Source organism: Mastomys coucha, unplaced genomic scaffold (genome assembly GCF_008632895.1).
Source record: "Mastomys coucha isolate ucsf_1 unplaced genomic scaffold, UCSF_Mcou_1 pScaffold6, whole genome shotgun sequence".
In the NCBI taxonomy this organism is placed as follows: Eukaryota; Metazoa; Chordata; class Mammalia; order Rodentia; family Muridae; genus Mastomys; species Mastomys coucha.
Genome location: NW_022196912.1, coordinates 100,156,841 through 100,173,393, shown reverse-complemented (window position 1 = coordinate 100,173,393; position 16,553 = coordinate 100,156,841). Strand labels below are relative to the sequence as shown.

The following is a 16,553-nucleotide window of genomic DNA, read 5'->3' as shown; positions in this document are numbered from 1 at the left end:
TCGCCTGACCTTAGAGCCCAAGAAGACCTGGGCAGATTGATCTGTGAAGCTATAGAAGCATCCCTACCCTAGGACCTAGGGCAGAGTGCCCAACCAAGAGAGAAACATTGACTAACTGAAATGGTGAACGAGGAAAGTGCTGTGGTAAGTTTCATTGGCTTAGAGGTCTGAGGCAGCCCCTCCCACATTCCTTGGGTGACAATAGACTTCTCTCCATCCTACACTCACTCATCCACATCCATCCCCACCGACTCCCACTCCCACTCCCCACCCCCAACCCCCCACCCCCGCGAGTTCCTGGCCCTGCAAACTCTAGGGCTTTAAGGACTGTCAGAAGCCGAGGAGGACGATGATTGGAGGTTTATTCTAACGGGTTGAGGATGAGCTCATCCTCAGCCAATGGCCCGCAGGCACCGGCTAGACGCCCCACCCCCGCCCCCAGGCACCTGCGGAAGGGTGGTAGGCTCGGACCGAGCCTTGCCTAGGTGAAGGGACAGCGTTGGCGGGAAGGCCCGGAGCTCTGGCACGCGGACAGGTATAGTATTTGCTCTGCTCTTCAGCCATCCTCCCAGGCGAGGAGGAGCCTTCCCCTCCCTGCCTCAGGCCGACCTCCTTGGACATCTCCTGTAGTGATGCACCTTGTGTGCCGGGGCCGTGCACGCGCTGCTTGCTTGATGTGGATAATCTTAGGCATGCTGCTCCGAGAGGTGGACGGGAAACCCGCAGCCCTGCGCAGCCGGCGCTGATACCCCAGCACAGGCCTCGAAGCTACCTGTCCCGCTTGGCCTGGCAGAGCAGGAAGGCCGCCTTTCTCCATCTCTTAGCCTCATCTTGGCCAAGACTCTCAGCTCCTGGCTGCTTGGCTATGCGCGTTTCCTCCCCACCTCTTCCTTTATCCTGTGTCTCTTTCCTTGCCGAGATGGGAAAAGATCCAGGGATAAAAGTTGCCCCCTAGCCATTTTCCAGGGTATCCGAGAGCAATGGTGGCTGCTGGGCTGCTGTGAGGGACGGAGACCACGCTGCTGGCTGCTTTCTCTTTGCTCCTTCCCCTCTGGCAGCCGTCACTCTTATCCCTTGGGCCACTCGGGTCACACATTGCTTGGGGAGGAGTTACTGTCAGATCCTTGGGAAAGCGCACAGGACTTCTGGGATAGCCTGCATAGGGCTGGGTCACCCTGACCCTCTCACTGAACTCCACATGGACTGCCATCTAATCTGTCAGTCACCTTATCTCCCAAGGGGCTTTGATGAGCTCTCCATACTAGGCTTGCTGCCTGGGTAGTGAGGGGAGGGGGGCGTTCCCCACTCACTGACTCATGACTTCTCAGGGCCAAAGGTTTTGTCTGGGGAGAGGTACCAGTGAGCTGAATGAAACTTCACAAGGCGGGCAGGGAGGAGGGGAGAGGCGAGGCGGGGGGAGAGGTGAGACCAGAAGCTTTGAGTCCGTGTGTGACTTTGGTATGCTTCCTGACATTGGGTTTGAAAGGCAGCTGTGGGTCTCAGATATCCCTAGCCCTCCGTGCTTGTGGAGCTGAATTTGAATGGAAAAGAAAAAGAGAGGCCTCTGCTGTGCTATTCTATCCTTGCCACCACTGAGGTAGGACCCGGCTCAGTGAAGGGACCTTACCATCCCTCCAACCTTTGGTTGTGCACGTCAGTTTCTCCAATGTTTAGGGAGGAAGCTGGAGTACAGGTGGGGGTGGGGCTCCCAACACATGCCTCCCTAATGCATCTGCTTCTTGCAGGTGACAGCGGCAAGGCCACTATGAGCCTGGTAGCCTGTGAATGTCCACCTGGCCCAGGCCCGGAGCCAGAGCCCTGTTCACGGACTCGGTCCCAGGCCTGCATGTACCTGGAACAGATTCGTAACCGGGTAGCTACAGGGACAGCCGACGTGACCAAGCGTGACTACCTGGTAGACGCAGCTACACAGATCCATCTGGCGCTGGAGAGAGATGTCAGCGAAGACTACGAGGCTGCCTTCAACCACTACCAGAATGGTGTGGACGTGCTGCTCCGTGGTGTGCATGGTGAGGGTGGGGATGTGTGCGGACAGAAGGGGGACGGGAGAAGGCCAGTAGAGGATCCTTTGTCTCTGTCCCTACTAGGTCATTGTGTTAACCCTGCCAGGCCTCCGTGAAGAATAGTAATGAGGACTTGAATTTATTAAGACATGTCTACCTGGTAGACCCCATTAGGTTTTAAATATATTAACTTGTTCAAGTCTCACATTAATAGTTAAAGGTATATGAGAATTATTAGTATGATCATTATTAGAAATAGGTCATTCACTGTTACCCAGACTAATCTTTCTATCTCAGCCTCCTGACTGCTCAGGCTACAAGTGCGTTCTATGGGTGAGAACTAATTTTCTCCTTCTTCTCCTTCTTCTCCTTCTCCTACGTCTCCTTCGTCTCCTTCGTCTCCTTCTTCTCCTTCTCCTTCTCCTTCTCCTTCTTCTCCTTCTTCTCCTTCTTCTCCTTCTTCTTCTCCTTCTTCTTCTTCTCCTTCTTCCTCTATTCATTTATTTTATGTATATGAGCACACTGTAGCTGTCTTCAGACACACCAGAAGAGGGCATCAGATCCCATTACAGATGGTTGTGAGCCACCATGTAGTTGTTGGGAACTGAACTTAGGACCTCTGGAATAACTGCTGAGCCATCTTTCCAGCCGCCTCCCCCCCCTTTTAAAGCTTTATTTATTTTATTTATATGAATACAGGATCCCTTTACAGATGGTTTTGAGCCACCATGTAGTTGCTGGGAATTGAACTCAGGACCTCTAGAAGAGCAGTCAGTGCTCTTATCCACTGAGCCATCTCTCCAGTCCTTTTTTTTTTTTTTTTTAATGATTCATTTGTTTATCTATTTTATGTGCACTGGTGTTTTGACTGAATGTATGTCTGTGTAAGGGTGTCAGATACCCTGGAACTGAAGTTGCAGACACTTGTGAGCTGCCATGTGGGTGCTGGGAATCGAACCCGGGTCCTCTGGAAGAGCAGCCTGTGCTCTTAACCACCGAACTATCTCTCCAATGCCAGCAGGAATTAATTTTCCAGGTGAAGGAATTGAGGGAGGCATGGAGCCGTTAAAGGGCCTGCACAAGGCTTCGCAGCTTCCAAGGGGTACACTGGAAGGTGGAGCTGTCTGTTTCAGCTCCTGCAGCCTCTCAGTAAGCCCAGGAGAGAGGGTGGAGTACAGTCCTGATGACCACAGATGGTGACCCCTGCTTCCCCACAGTTGACCCCAACAAGGAGAGATGTGAAGCTGTGAAGCTGAAAATTACCAAGTACCTACGGAGGGCAGAGGAGATCTTCAACTGCCACCTCCAGCGGACACTGGGCAGTGGAGCCAGCCCCAACACGGTGAGGAGAACCTCCCTGGACCCCTGAGGAAGAGAAGGAGGACTCTGGGGAGAGTGGGCAGCAGAGGGTGTGAGTCTGAGTGTGAGGCAGGGTTGCCCACCCATCCATCCTTCCTGTCTCCCACACCCTCACGCCTCATTCAGCCTCACAGAGCACCTGGCACACGGGACTTAAACACCCACCCCAGTTTGCCTGTGACTCCGTGCCATTCTCACGTGAGTACGCAGCCTCCAGATTCTGTTTCTGCTGAGTGGGCACAAAGCAGGTATTTGTAATGTGTGTGCATGTGTGTGCGTGCACACACACACACACACACAACTTTGCATCTAATGCTTTCCTAACCTAGTGGCCAACTGCACTCTCCATGCCATGCCCCTCCTAGCCCCACTGTGTCCTGTAGCTTGCCTTTCACAAAAATAGGTTGTTTGATTTTTGTTTGTTTTTTTTTTCTTTTTTTCTTTTGTTTCTTTTTTTCTTTTGTATATTTTTCAGACAGGGTTTCTCTGTGTAGCCCTGGCTGTCCTGGAACTCACTCTGTAGACCAGGCTGACCTCAAACTCAGAAATCTGCCTGCCTCTGCCTCCCAAGTGCTGGGATCAAAGGCGTGCGCCACCACTGCCCAGCCATAGACAGACTCTAGGAGATTCTAAAGCCCCTAGAAGCAGTCCTAATATGGCTGGGTAGGGGCTGAGCAAAAAGTCAGCTGGGGTGCTTTGAACCTGTGTGCTCCCAAACTCTGAATCAAGAACAGTCTGTCCCTGTGAGGCAGGATCTGCCTGGACCCCAAATCCTATCCACTGTGGCCCCCAGTACTCTCCTGACATCCAGAAACCCTGCCACAACCACAGCTTGAGGTCTTGTCTCTGTCCTCCGCAGGGTTTCAGCAGCCTGAGGCTCCGGCCCATCCGCACACTGAGCTCTGCTCTGGAGCAGCTGAAGGGATGCAGGGTCGTTGGGATCATCAAGAAGGTGAGCAAGCTCTGGGGTGTGGGAAGGGAAGCCGATGTGTACAGTCAGGGGTGGAGGAGGAGGGGGAGGTAGGATAGGATGGAAGGCCTCTATAGTACTGCCTGCATTGGGGTATGGGGAAGGGGAAGAGCAGTCCGGTCCAGTGGTTCCTCTTCTCTACCAAAATACACCTGTCAGGTTCTAGAGAGGAAAAGGAGAATGAGAAGAAGCAGTCTGTTTCCTTCTACCAGACAGCTCAGACAGAAAGCTCCCAGAGACTGTGGGAGGAGCTAAGCCCAGGGAACCGCCCAGCACTCGCTGCTCCGCCCAGACAGCCCTCCTCCTTAGGTTCAGTCGGCCTACCACAGCTGCAGCCCCGAGTCTCCCGCTGGACACACACTGCTGAGCTCTTCTTGTGCTGAAAGGTCCCTCTCTCCAGCCTGACCCGTGGACATAGGCATTTCTTTGAGATGGCGTGGATCGTCCAGGGCCTTGGCAGCTCCGCCCTTTCTCTTCTGGTAGTTCTGCCCTCACCCTGCACCCATCTTGCACCTTTTCCCTTTCCCTTAATCCAGAGTAGACAAGAAGATGGACGGGAGATGACAACCCAGCCCCTATAAAAGTGGAGGAATCTTAGGGACAAAGAGGTCATGAAGAGTTAAGCCTCAGCCAGGAAGTGGTGGCGCACGCCCTTAATCCCAGCACTTGGCAGGCAGAGGCAGGCGGATTTCTGAGTTTGAGGTCAGCCTGGTCTCCAGAGTGAGTTCCAGGACAGCCAGGGCTATACAGAGAAACCCTGTCTCAAAGCCCCCCCCCCCAAAAGAGTTGAGCCTCTATTAGATTGCCCTCTGCCTCTAGCCCAGGGCTCCCTAAACAGTTCTAAGAGTCATCGGGTGAGTTTCTCAAACGTAGAAATCAGGACCCCATCCTCAACCTGTGGAGTCAGACTTTCTAGGGTTGAAACCAAGAGTGTGTAGTTTAAAGCACTGGGGAATTTTGATGGGTCTGGGAGCCCATAGAGAAAAAGAGCGTGTGCCTCTCAGCCCCGGAAGCTTGCTGCCCAGGAAGCCAGCTCTGGGTTCCCGGGCTCTGGGTTTGGCCAGTGAACCATGGATGAATGAATGCCCGCACAACTCTGAGAACTGGTTTCCTCCCCCCAAAGTAGTGATCTGAGAAGGAAATGAAACAATTTTTGGGAAAGGCCTTGGCACATGCTAACACACTTAATGCATGGTTGATGGCTCAGAGTGCAAGCGACAGGAGCAGAGAGGGCTGAGTTCCCATCTCTAGGCCTCGCTCCAGCTGTTTCTCTCAGGTCCCTGAAACAGGCCCCAGCTTCTGCGAAGGTCCGGCCAGCTTCCCATCTGCTGTAGTTCCCCATCCCCCCCACCCTCCCACCCCCCCACTGAACTGCACAGTGGCCACAGGCTGACCTTGGCTAAGCACAGCTGCTCTCACAGACAGACTGACTGACACCATATCTCTGAGTGTGAAGTCAGGTCTGAACTAAATATGTTTGGGAAACGCTCAATGAAAGTTTCACCCCTGGCACTTTAACTTTAGACATTCTCAGAGCTTTGGGGATGTGCATATATAGGAGGAGTCCCCAAGAGGAGATCTGTGACAGAACTCTCTAATTTGCTCAACCCGGGGACATACACAAGTGCAAAGCATTTAAACCTCCATGCCCTGAAGTCTGGGGCGGGGGAGGGCTATGGGAGGGGGTGGGGGGCAGACACATTAAGATATTTAGCTTGCCTCTTTCCCTTCTCACCCTCTCTCAGATTCTCAAGTGGTAAATGTCAGCTCCCTCCTGGGGTCTTTCTTCCTCCTCTAGGTTATGTCTCAGCCAGGGACAGAAGTTTCCCCAAATTAGGAAAAGTGTTAGGGCCATCGGTCCCATTCCACTGCTCTGCCCAGGCAGATCCAGGCAGCAGAGCTGTGCTAGTGCCTGTTAGTGGCCACCCTCAGGCCCAGGAAGGGAGCCGAGGGCTTGCTCAGGACAATCCTTGGCCCCAAAAAGGTTTTGACTGTGGGGCCCACAAGGCTGCAGAAGTGCTGGCAGGGATGGGGGTGGCAAGGAGCAGTGAAGTGGGCATGTGAGGGACTAGGTAGGCACCTGGGGGCTTTTGTCAGTGATTGTCCCCACCCTTCTCTGGACCTCCTCAGAGACTCATGCTCTGAATTGGGCATGGGTTGCTTCTTGTTTTATTTGGCTCAAATACAGGTTTGGGACTTGTTGTTGCCAACATTTTTTTTTTTCCAGACAGGGTTTTTCTGTATAGCCCTAGCTATCCTGAAACTCACTCTGTAGACCAGGCTGGCCTCAAACTCAGAAATCCACCTGCCTCTGCCTCCCAAGTGCTGGGATTAAAGGTGTGTGCCACCACTGCGGGGCTCAGCATTTTCAAATGTATAGATTTCATAAGAAAGTCCACATGTCAAGCTTCTCCTGGAGAACAAAATTCGGATCTTGAGATGTGGGGCTCACATTCCCATGTAGCTCTAGGGAGCCAAGGAGGAGCTGCCACTTCAAATGGAGAACCAGCCTGGCCCATTCTGTTCCAACTTTGCTCCACTGTATCTTCCCCTCTAAGCCTTTAGGAACCTGTTTGACCTAGGCAGGGCATGGTAGACATCTTTATTCCCAGCACTCTAGAGGCAGAAGCAGGCAGATCTCTGTGAGTTTGAGGCCTGCCTGGTCTACTTAACAACTACTAGGTCAGTCAGGACTTATAATAGAAAGACTCTGTCTTAAAAACAAGCACACAAAAATCAAGAACACCTTTGAAGCTTTGGGGTTTGCCTGCTTCGAGAGAGGTCTCACCCAGTATTTAGATTTCCTGTGTGTCTATAAAAAATAGGCTTAATCAGGGGTTGGAGAGATGGCTCAGAGGTTAAGAGCACTGGCTGCTCTTCCAAAGGGGTCCTGAGTTCAATTCCCAGCAACCACACAGTGGCTCACAGCCATCTATAATGAGATCTGGTGGCCTCTTCTGCCTTGCAGGTATGCATGCAGGCAGAATACTGTATACATAATAAATAAATTAATTAAAGAAGGAAAAGAAAAAACAAGAATAAAAAATGTTAGGGATAAATTGTGAGGGGAAAAAAGGCCTAATTGTGGGCTGGAGAGATTGGTTAAGAGCACTGACTGGTGGTCCTGAGTTCAATTCCCAGCAACTACATAGTGGCTCACAACCATCTGTAATGGGCTCTGATGCCTTCTTCTGGTGTGTCTGAAGATAGCTACAGTGTACTCATATGAAATAAGTAAATAAATAAAATGTATTTAAAAACAAACAAACAAACAAACAGGCCATATCATGCCTTTCACTAAAGGTATATCTCAGTGGCCCGAGAACTCCCCATGGACACACACAGGATGCCCAGTGTCCCACTCTCTGACTCTCTACTAGAATGCCTTAGGGTCTCTCACTGAGCTGGCTGGTGGCCAGCAATATCCAGTGTGTCTCCTATCGCAGCTCAACAATGATGTTCTCTTCCCAATGTGGAAGATTTAAACCCAGGTCTCATACTTCCACAGTGAGCACTCTTGCCCTCTTAGCCATTTTCCTAGCCCCTTGGGAGTGTGTGTGTGTGTGTGTGTGTGTGTGTTAGTGTGTGTGTGCACATGTGCACGAACTCAGAAGTGGCCACAATTGCCTTCCATCTTCCCAATTATAAGGCTAACCTCCCATTTGTGGATTAATTAAAACCTAGTTTTCTACGTCTCAGTTGCCTGGGCTCCACCACTACTGGGGTGGACGGCTTCCCCGCTGCACAGGGCAGGACCACATCTCCATCACATGGAAAGCTGTGCTTGGCACTACTGTATTTTTGTTTGTTTTTTTTTGTTTTTGTTTTTGTTTTTTTGGTTTTTTTTTCAAGACAGGGTTTCTCTGTGTAGCCCTGGCTGTTCTGGAACTCGCTCTGTAGACCAGGCTGGCCTCGAACTCAGAAATCTGCCTGCCTTTGCCTCCCAAGCGCTGGGGGCAGTGATGTATTTTAATAATTGCCCCCACTTTTTAGACAGCATCTCAAACTTGCCACGTAGTCAAGGATGACCTTGAATTCCCGATTTTCCTGCCTTCGTATCCTGAGTCCTGGGATGACAGGTGTGTATCACTATTCCCAGTTTATGCAAGGCTGAAGAACAAACCCAAGGTTTCATGTGTGCTGTGCAAGCATTCTCCTGACTAAGCTACATCTCCAGCCCCTTAACAATTATCTTAAAGAAAAAGCAAGTAAGATCAAGGAAGTCAGGTGTTGGCTATTCTGTCCCCCAGGCCACTTTTCAGAGGGAGAGGATGTGTGTGCTTGGTGGGTTGGTTGTATCAATGGGAAAATGCTCGCTCTGCTAGAAGTAGGCTGAGAGCGTGGTGAGTTTAGAACGGAAAAGGGAAAAAGGAAAAGAAATCAATTCACCACCCCACCTAACATCAGAGTAATTGTTGTTAATGTTTAGATCTAATTCCTTCCAAAAGAAACTAGGGTATAATATGTTTCGAATACACAGGTTTTGACGCATGGGTCCTCTTCAATTTCTGGCTCCCATCCTTGACTGAGTTTTCAGACTGTAAATCAGAGGACTTGGCCAAGGAAAGTGGTGGCGGGGAATACCACTTGGGAAGGATGGTGGGGAACTATCTGGGAGGGCAATACTTGTGGGAATCTTCTAAATGACCCCAGTGTCTTCTGCCTCTGTCTTCAAACATTGCACAAGTTTGGTCAGGGAGCCAAAGCCAGCCTGAGTTAGGTCTCTAGCCATTGGAGGGAGACCTCTTGTGGTCAAAAGATATACTGCTGCTCTGGTGTAGGAGCCCTGGTATAGAAAGGGGGAGTGGGGCAAGCCTAGCCCCCTGCTTTCACTTTACTGATCATGGAAAAAATAAGGCCCAGCCTGGTCCTACTCACCCCACTCTAGAGTCAGCCTGTGTGTATTCAAACTCGGATGCTACCATGTTTTAGCTTGAAAGTGAGTGATTGCACGTCTCAGAACCTCAATTTCTCCAGTAAAGCTGGGAGGGAGAACACAATGAAATAAGCTGTTTAAAGGCCTTAGCACAGAGTGAGCAATGTCTGTTTCTTCTACGGTGACATTGATAATTACCAGGGATTTACACTTGGATTCTCTGCTTTTAACCAACAAGCACAATGATGTCATAAAGCATGAGCTGCTGGAATCCCCATTTCTAGGTGGGCTTAGGGAAACGGCCCCGTGGGCAAACTACTTCCCGTGCAAACATGAGGACCTGAGTTCGATTCCCAGCAACTGTGTACAAAGCTAGACATAGTAGGGGACATGTCTATAACCCCAATACTGAGGCGGTAAACAGGCAGATCTCTGGAGCTTGTTGGCCAGCCAACCTAGCTAAATAGGTGAGCTCTAAGCTCAGTGAGAGACCCTGCCTCAAAAAGTAAGATGGAGAACGGCTAAGAAGACACCAGCATCAATGTCTGGCCTCTACATACGCACACGAACATACACACTGTGCATACACACACACACACACACACACACACACACACAAGGTTCAGAGAAGGTTCGTGACTTGGCAAGCCTGTGATATCGTCATGGGTTCATTAAGGACTTTCTTATTTTACAACCTAACAAACCAGCGATACAGCAGAGAGGTGGACATTTCTAATTTCTCTTTGGTAGTTAAGACAGTCAGTTTATTTGCCCAAGCTCTGAAACTGGGTCCCTGAGCTGGGGGACATAAATCTGTAGTAGAGCTCCAGCCTGGTATGCCTGAGGGCTGGTACCATTAAAAAAAAAATGCAGGGCTCTTCCCCCGATCCCATCCCTGGGCTACAGTATTCACCACTGTCTAATAGTGTGGACCCAGCTCCCCACTTACCAAAGCCACCCAGAGAAGGAGAGGGCTACTATCAAAGGACAGGTGACTGGTGTGCACAGCCACACTCACTTTATTTAAAAAGAAGTGTAGCAAAGCAGAGAAATCCCTGAAGCGTGCATCAAGCATGCTGTGGGCAGCCCCCCAATCAGGAAACATTCTTAGAAGCCGAGGGCTCTTAACACGTTTGGGGTTTTTTGTTTTGTTTTTCTGGTTTGTTTTGTTTTGTTTTGTTTTGTTCTGAGGAAAGGACTGTGCAGCCTTGTCTGGCCTTGAACTCACAGAGATCCACCTGCCTCGACCTCTGTCAGTCGCTGCTGGGATTAAAGGCGTGCACCATCCTGCCTAGCCTAGCTTCGCTTGTAAGCAAAGCTCAGAAGAATTGCCTAACTCTGAGATGCTTCAGCCATGCCACCTTCAATCCCTGCTGGGACGATGGCCTCTGGCCAAAGCCTCCAGTTAAGTGTTGGTCTTGGCTGTTCTCCTCGGGCCACACAGGGCCTGGCTAGTGTAGGCAGGTAGCGAGAGAGATGTTCTCATGAGGGTTACGGCAAACCTAACAGAGGGTACTTAGACACTTGCCATCCTAGGTGAAGTATCAACTTCATCCCCGCACTACACAGGACTGAGGATTACAAGCGGGACGGGAGAGTCCCTGCCCCTGTGGTGCTCACAACCAGGGGCGAGAGGAGGTTAGATGGTGTGAGAAAAGTCCCCAGAGTGGGAGCCCAGAGAGCACTAGACATAGGGTAGGAGTCCCGGATGCTGGAGAAAAAGGCACCAGAGAGTAGATGTTTGGGTATAGTAAGGGTAAATTACTAGGACTGGATGGATGTTGGCCTCAGGGAATGGGAAGCCCAGGAACTAACACACCTTGACCAGTATCTCCTGGACTTTGGCAGGTGCAGGTGGTTCAGGACCCAGCAACCGGAGGAACCTTCGTCGTGAAGGCAGGTGCTGCCCAGCTGCTGCCATGCAGCATTGAGACCCCTTCTCCCCAAATGTGCATAGGATGTCCATGCTCCTCCCAGAGCCCAAATCTGCCTGTTCCTCTGAGCATTGCCCAAGGCTCCAAGACTGACATGCACGCACAGTATCTCATCCTTAGACGTGGATTCCGTGGGATTACAAGGGTGAGGGCTGGGCCAGGACCTGGTGGAAGCAGGCTGGCTCCCAAGTCATATCTTAGGGTCCTGAAGCCAGAGCATGGGCCACGTCAGCTTATCGACATACCCCGTCCCCTCCCCAGAGCCTTCCCAGGTGTCACATGGTGAGCCGGGAGCGGCTGACGATCATCCCACATGGTGTTCCCTACATGACAAAATTGTTGCGGTACTTCATGAGTGAGGACTCTATCTTCCTGCACCTGGAGCACGTGCAAGGTGAGGGCCCATCACTTGCTCTGAGCTGTGGGGTCTTACTGTTCTCCCCAACTCTGAGCTCTGAGGAGGGTTACGGCTTGCCTCCCATGGGTGGCACAGACAGGGAGCCTAGAGTTCCTGAAGGCTGAGGGTGGGGCCAGGCTGCTGTGGAGCTCTGCCCGGTGCTGAAAGAGCAGGGGACATCCTGGGAGGGGGGATGTCCCCATCCTAGGCAGGTGAAAGGGGGACATTTATTCAGCTGTCTTTGTTACTATCTCCTCCAGTCCTGGCTTACCTGGCCTAGTGCCCATCCCTGAATGGCCACATGGTGGTCATTATGGTTTTCGTCACAGCAGCAGGTATTTAGTGATTCTAAAATGTGAGGCATATCCGTGGGTCATGATGTGGTCACTGTAAATCCATGCGTGGCCTCTACCTTTTGTGCTGAGCTTCCCGGGGTGGGGGGGGGGGGGGGGGGGGGGGGGGGGGGGGGGTCAGAGCAGATCAATCAGATCGCTGAGGAAGCAGAGGAAATGGAGGGAAGGAAGGGTCAGGCCTGGGCCTAGTGTCCGAACTCTTCTTCCTTCCTACACTCTCACTCCCTCTTTGGCCCAGGCGGCACCCTTTGGTCACATCTACTCTCCCAGGCCCACTTTCAATACTCTGGGCTCAAGTCTGGCTCTGCCCAGGAGAAGCCGAAAGCCCAACTCAGCACCAGCCTTAGCCGCATGACCCCAGTAAAGCTCGAACCAGGCCACACCTCGAGGCAGGACAGAATCCCAACAGAGCCTCCATGGACTTCCCAGAGCCTTCCCCAAGCCCTGCAGCTTCAGAAAGAGGCTGACGCTGAACCTTCATCCAGGACCAGTGCTATCTGCTCTTCAGACCTCACAGAGGCCCCGTGTGGCCACTTGCACAGTCAAGTCAGGCGAGCTGGCCAGAGTTCGAACCCAGCACCCACACAGAGGCTCCACTGGGTACGAGAAGGGGCTGACAGGGTGCTAGGGGCCTATGGCCGAGGCAGGGGTAGGAACCCCCCACCAGCAAACAGGCCCAGCCTGGGGAGCGGAAGAGCTGCCTGGAGCCTGAGGGAGGGACAGGTGAAGCAGTGGGCAGCTGAGATGCTGCTGGCGCTGGAGGCGCTGCATCAGCAGGGTGTGCTGTGCCGGGACCTCAACCCACAGAACCTGCTCCTGGACAAGGCAGGTAAGAGCCCCAGCCTCCCTGCTCCAACCCCACTCTTCACGTGGGAGCCTAGAGTCAACAGGACCCTCCTCTCCCCTTCCTTCATCTGCTCCTTCAGAGAAGACATGAACCTGGGGTGGGGGGCAGCTTCAGGGATACCCCCGGGCCCTGGGCGGCAAGGGGCCACACTCTTAGGAAGACTCGACTTGGGACGTCCTTTGGCCCCGGACGTGATTGCATTGGGGGAAGCCTTGGGACTGCCTGGAGATTCCTTCTGCTCAGTGATGCTACTTTCATTCGACCTTTGTCCCACCGTTCGTCTCTGCACACTGGACAAGAAGGTCACATCCAACTCACATATTTTGGCCAGTGGTCAGAAGTGGAGCCCCAGTGCAGCCAGGAGGCTGTGGACTGTCTGTACAGCGCTCCAGGCAAGAAGGGAGTTGGGAGAGGTTTCTAGATCTTGGCTGCCTTTGCCTGGGTTAAAGTTGGGATGGGCAGTGGGTGCTAGAAAGATCACAGAAGGGGCCCTTCTGTGAGGTGGGGATGTATGTGTTCTTGTTCTCACAGAGGTTGGGGGGATTTCTGAGCTGACTGAAGCCTGTGACTGGTGGAGCTATGGGTCACTTCTGTATGAATTGCTCACAGGAATGGTGAGTAGCTGGGCAGGGAGGGTACAGAGCCCTGGTGGGGACCATTGAGTTAGGCTGGCCAGCCAGCCAGGGTCAAAACAGAGGTTGTCTGGTTCTCCGTGCCTGACCACTGGGCTGGATGTCCTTCCACCCATCAGACCACCAGCAATAGAACTCTGCCACATGAGGGCCTGTGGCTTCTATGAATTATGAGGATTGGCATAAACAGGGGTTTATGGAAGAGCATGCCTCCCCTGAGGTTTGGAGAAGCAGCAACCTCTCCCTGGAAGGCCTCTGGATTATAACCCAAATCTCTTTTCCCTACTATCCAGTCGCCCTTACCCTTCAAGGCTATATCCCTAGACTTCAACTGAGATGGGAGAAGGCTCCTTCATACAAGGCAGCTGCTGCCCTATCAGCCAAGCCCACTGCAGGCTGGGGAGGGGCTCAGTTGGTAAAGTGCCTGCTGTTCAAGCTTGAAAACCTAAGTCTGATCTCCAGCAACCGTGTGAAAGTCAAGTGTGATGATGCATATCTGTACACTAATACAGGGTCTGGGGTGAGACAGCAGAGTCCCAGAGCTTGCTGGACATAGACATGCACACATATATACACACATACACATACATACATAACAAACACATATACATACATACACAATACACATACACACACACACCACCCACTTGACCGGGCTTTACACTCTGTCCTCCACTCAGATGAGCTCAGAATGAAACGTAGGGCCAGTCAGGTTGGGCAGCAAGGCAGAAGACAAACTACATTAGAGCAGGCAACAGTTTGAGTGGCACCAGAGGACTACAGTGTGAGTGGCCTAAAAGCCAAACCTGATGTGCCTTTCTTTGTCATAACTCCGGGTCTCTGAGAACCCTTCATAAAAAAATACCCTAAGCCCCACATGGCTCTCCTGCCTCTCTTCTTGCAGCTCATACTATCTCAGCATACTTCTGCAGGTCATCACATTCCTGCCTTGGCCTCAATGGCTGCATGGCAGACCTGCCATTGCATATGTAGCTTCTGGAGACTTAAGAAAAAAAGTCTAGCTGGGGAGTGGTGGTGCACACCTTTAAATCCTAGCACTTGGGAGACAGAGGCAGGGCTATACAGAGAAACCCTGTCTTGAAAAACAAACAAAGTCTAGTGCTGTTCCCAATAGTGTCTACTCTGAAGACAATGGAGACAAAGATTCCAAAAAGCTGCAGGCTCTAACCCCAATGCTTTTTTCCCTAAGCCAGCTGCTTTAATGTCTGGGGACTAGCTCAGTCTGGGTCATTAGTAGACCCCAGCAAAAGGCAGCTATCAAGATCTTCCTCTTGGACTGTGATGTGTGTGTGTGTGTCTGTGTGTGCGCGCGTGCAAGTCTTGGCTGCGACTAGTGTGTAAGCTTCCCTAAGGTGGCCTCTCCTTGTGTTCCCCGCCTCTCCAGGCACTGTCCCAGAGCCACCCTTCAGGATTCCAGGCCCACACCCAACTCCAGCTGCCAGAGTGGCTCAGTCGCCCAGCAGCCTCCCTGCTGACGGAGGTGAGGTTCTTGCTGCTGATGGCTTATGGGTCAGCATGAGAGGAACTGCTGTACACGTTAATTCAAGTGCTGGAATGCACAAATGCCCATGAATATCTGTGCTAGCTACCTCCAAAGTCATGGGGGAGGGGCTTACTGACTGGCTTAGCAAGGAAAGAACACCCTAGGATTTTGGTGATAGCAGCCCCAGGAGGTGGGTGCCTCCCTCCAAGATGCAGAAGGGCTGCAGAGTGCTGATTGACTCTCTCCCCACAGCTGCTGCAGTTCGATCCCCAGCGGCGCCTAGGTGCTGGAGGTGGAGGCACCAGCAAACTTAAGTCCCACCCCTTTTTCAGTACTATCCAGTGGAGCCGGCTAATGGGGTAAGAGGTGGGTAAGTGGACAGGACAGCTGGCCTGGCCCCTCTCCTCAGTGGACTTCAGGGGAAGAACATGGGGCAGCAGCCAATTTTTCTGCTCACAACCTGCTTGGGCCTCAGACTGACAAGCTGCTGGAAGGGTGGAGAGATGCACCCTGCCGAGCAACCTACACACAGGTCAACAGATACCTGCTGAACACACAGCTGTACCTTTAGCTGGGACCTAGTATGCTAAAGGGTGCCTTCTGTTGCTCTAGTTCCAAACTGCTCAACACTTGCTGAGCCAACTGACAAATCTGGGGACACTGCCATTTGTATACCACGTAGGGCATCTCTGGAGACATCTCAGGACACTGAACCTCTGGCTCAGTAGACCCAAACCAGAATTGTCCTGGGTCCACTTTAGTCATGCAACCAATGGGCTGCTACAACCAGACGCTGTTCCTACAGGGGTCCAGGTGCTAGGAAGGTGGTTTGGCGCATCATAGTATAATCCACTCCCCACTCCTGACCCTTAACTTCTGATTTCTGACTTTGGAGAATAAAATTAAGGGAAAGAGAAGCCAGTAGGGGTTAAGAGTGGGATAAGAATGCAGTTGTACCACTTAAGGAGTTTGAAAACAGAATAAAACGCTTTATTCTCTGGCTGGCTCTCCTGTGTCAAGAAGAGCTTGCTCCACAGGACCAGCAGTTGGCTCTTCTCAGGTGTTGGTTGTTTTCCACTCTGCATTTTGGTATGAGCTTCTATTCAATTCACTGCCTGCTGACTTTTAGAATGAGATACCAAAGAATATATGGACCAATTTTACCCAGTGCCTTCAGATAGGTATTTCTGGTCTCTGAACTAAGTGGTATCTCCAAAGACAGCCCCCTCCCTAGGTCTGAGGACTTGCCTCAAGACAACCCAGTCGCTGGGGCATGGTACATGCAACAAGTTTCACTTGACCAGTCCCCACATTGTGTGTGTGTGTGTTTGTGTGTGTGTGCGCGCACGCGCGCGTGCCTGTGCATGCTCTGATCCTCCAAGTGCCTGGGGTCTGTCTACCCTCTAATAAAGCCTATTCTTCCTTTGGCATCTTTGCATCATTCATATAGTGAAAGTGGCCTGGAAGGACGCAGCCTGAGAAAAAGGGAGGGAGGAGAAGAGGCAGACAGACACCTGAGCCAGTCATGGTGCCTGAACGTATACTCTACAGTCAGCACATGGAAGAGTCTCCTGAGAAAACAGAGGCTCTTGAGAGGTTAACTAAGAACCAGCCAGAGCTGGCTCACAAGGGTAGCTTCTGTGGGAACCCATAATAC

General features: G+C 51.8%; 1 protein-coding gene across 4 annotated transcripts; it reads left to right on the top strand.

Annotated features, from left to right (window-relative positions):
• The first annotated feature begins 401 nt into the window (after window positions 1-401).
• Window positions 402-16,324, top strand: Rps6kl1 (ribosomal protein S6 kinase like 1). 4 transcript variants are annotated; one of them, XM_031356506.1, is made up of 11 exons: window positions 402-535; window positions 1,746-2,030; window positions 3,242-3,366; window positions 4,243-4,335; window positions 11,084-11,125; window positions 11,425-11,557; window positions 12,152-12,742; window positions 13,060-13,152; window positions 13,292-13,374; window positions 14,798-14,893; window positions 15,149-16,324. In XM_031356506.1, the coding sequence occupies exons 2-11, from the start codon at window positions 1,766-1,768 to the stop codon at window positions 15,257-15,259; spliced, it is 1,632 nt and encodes a 543-aa protein (XP_031212366.1). In that variant the 5' UTR covers window positions 402-535; window positions 1,746-1,765; the 3' UTR covers window positions 15,260-16,324. The 4 variants fall into 4 exon arrangements, with proteins under 4 accessions (XP_031212366.1, XP_031212364.1, XP_031212362.1 ...); XM_031356504.1 differs by having other exon boundaries at window positions 404-535; window positions 11,078-11,125; window positions 13,063-13,152; XM_031356502.1 differs by having other exon boundaries at window positions 404-535; window positions 11,078-11,125.
• The last annotated feature ends 229 nt before the right edge of the window (window positions 16,325-16,553 follow it).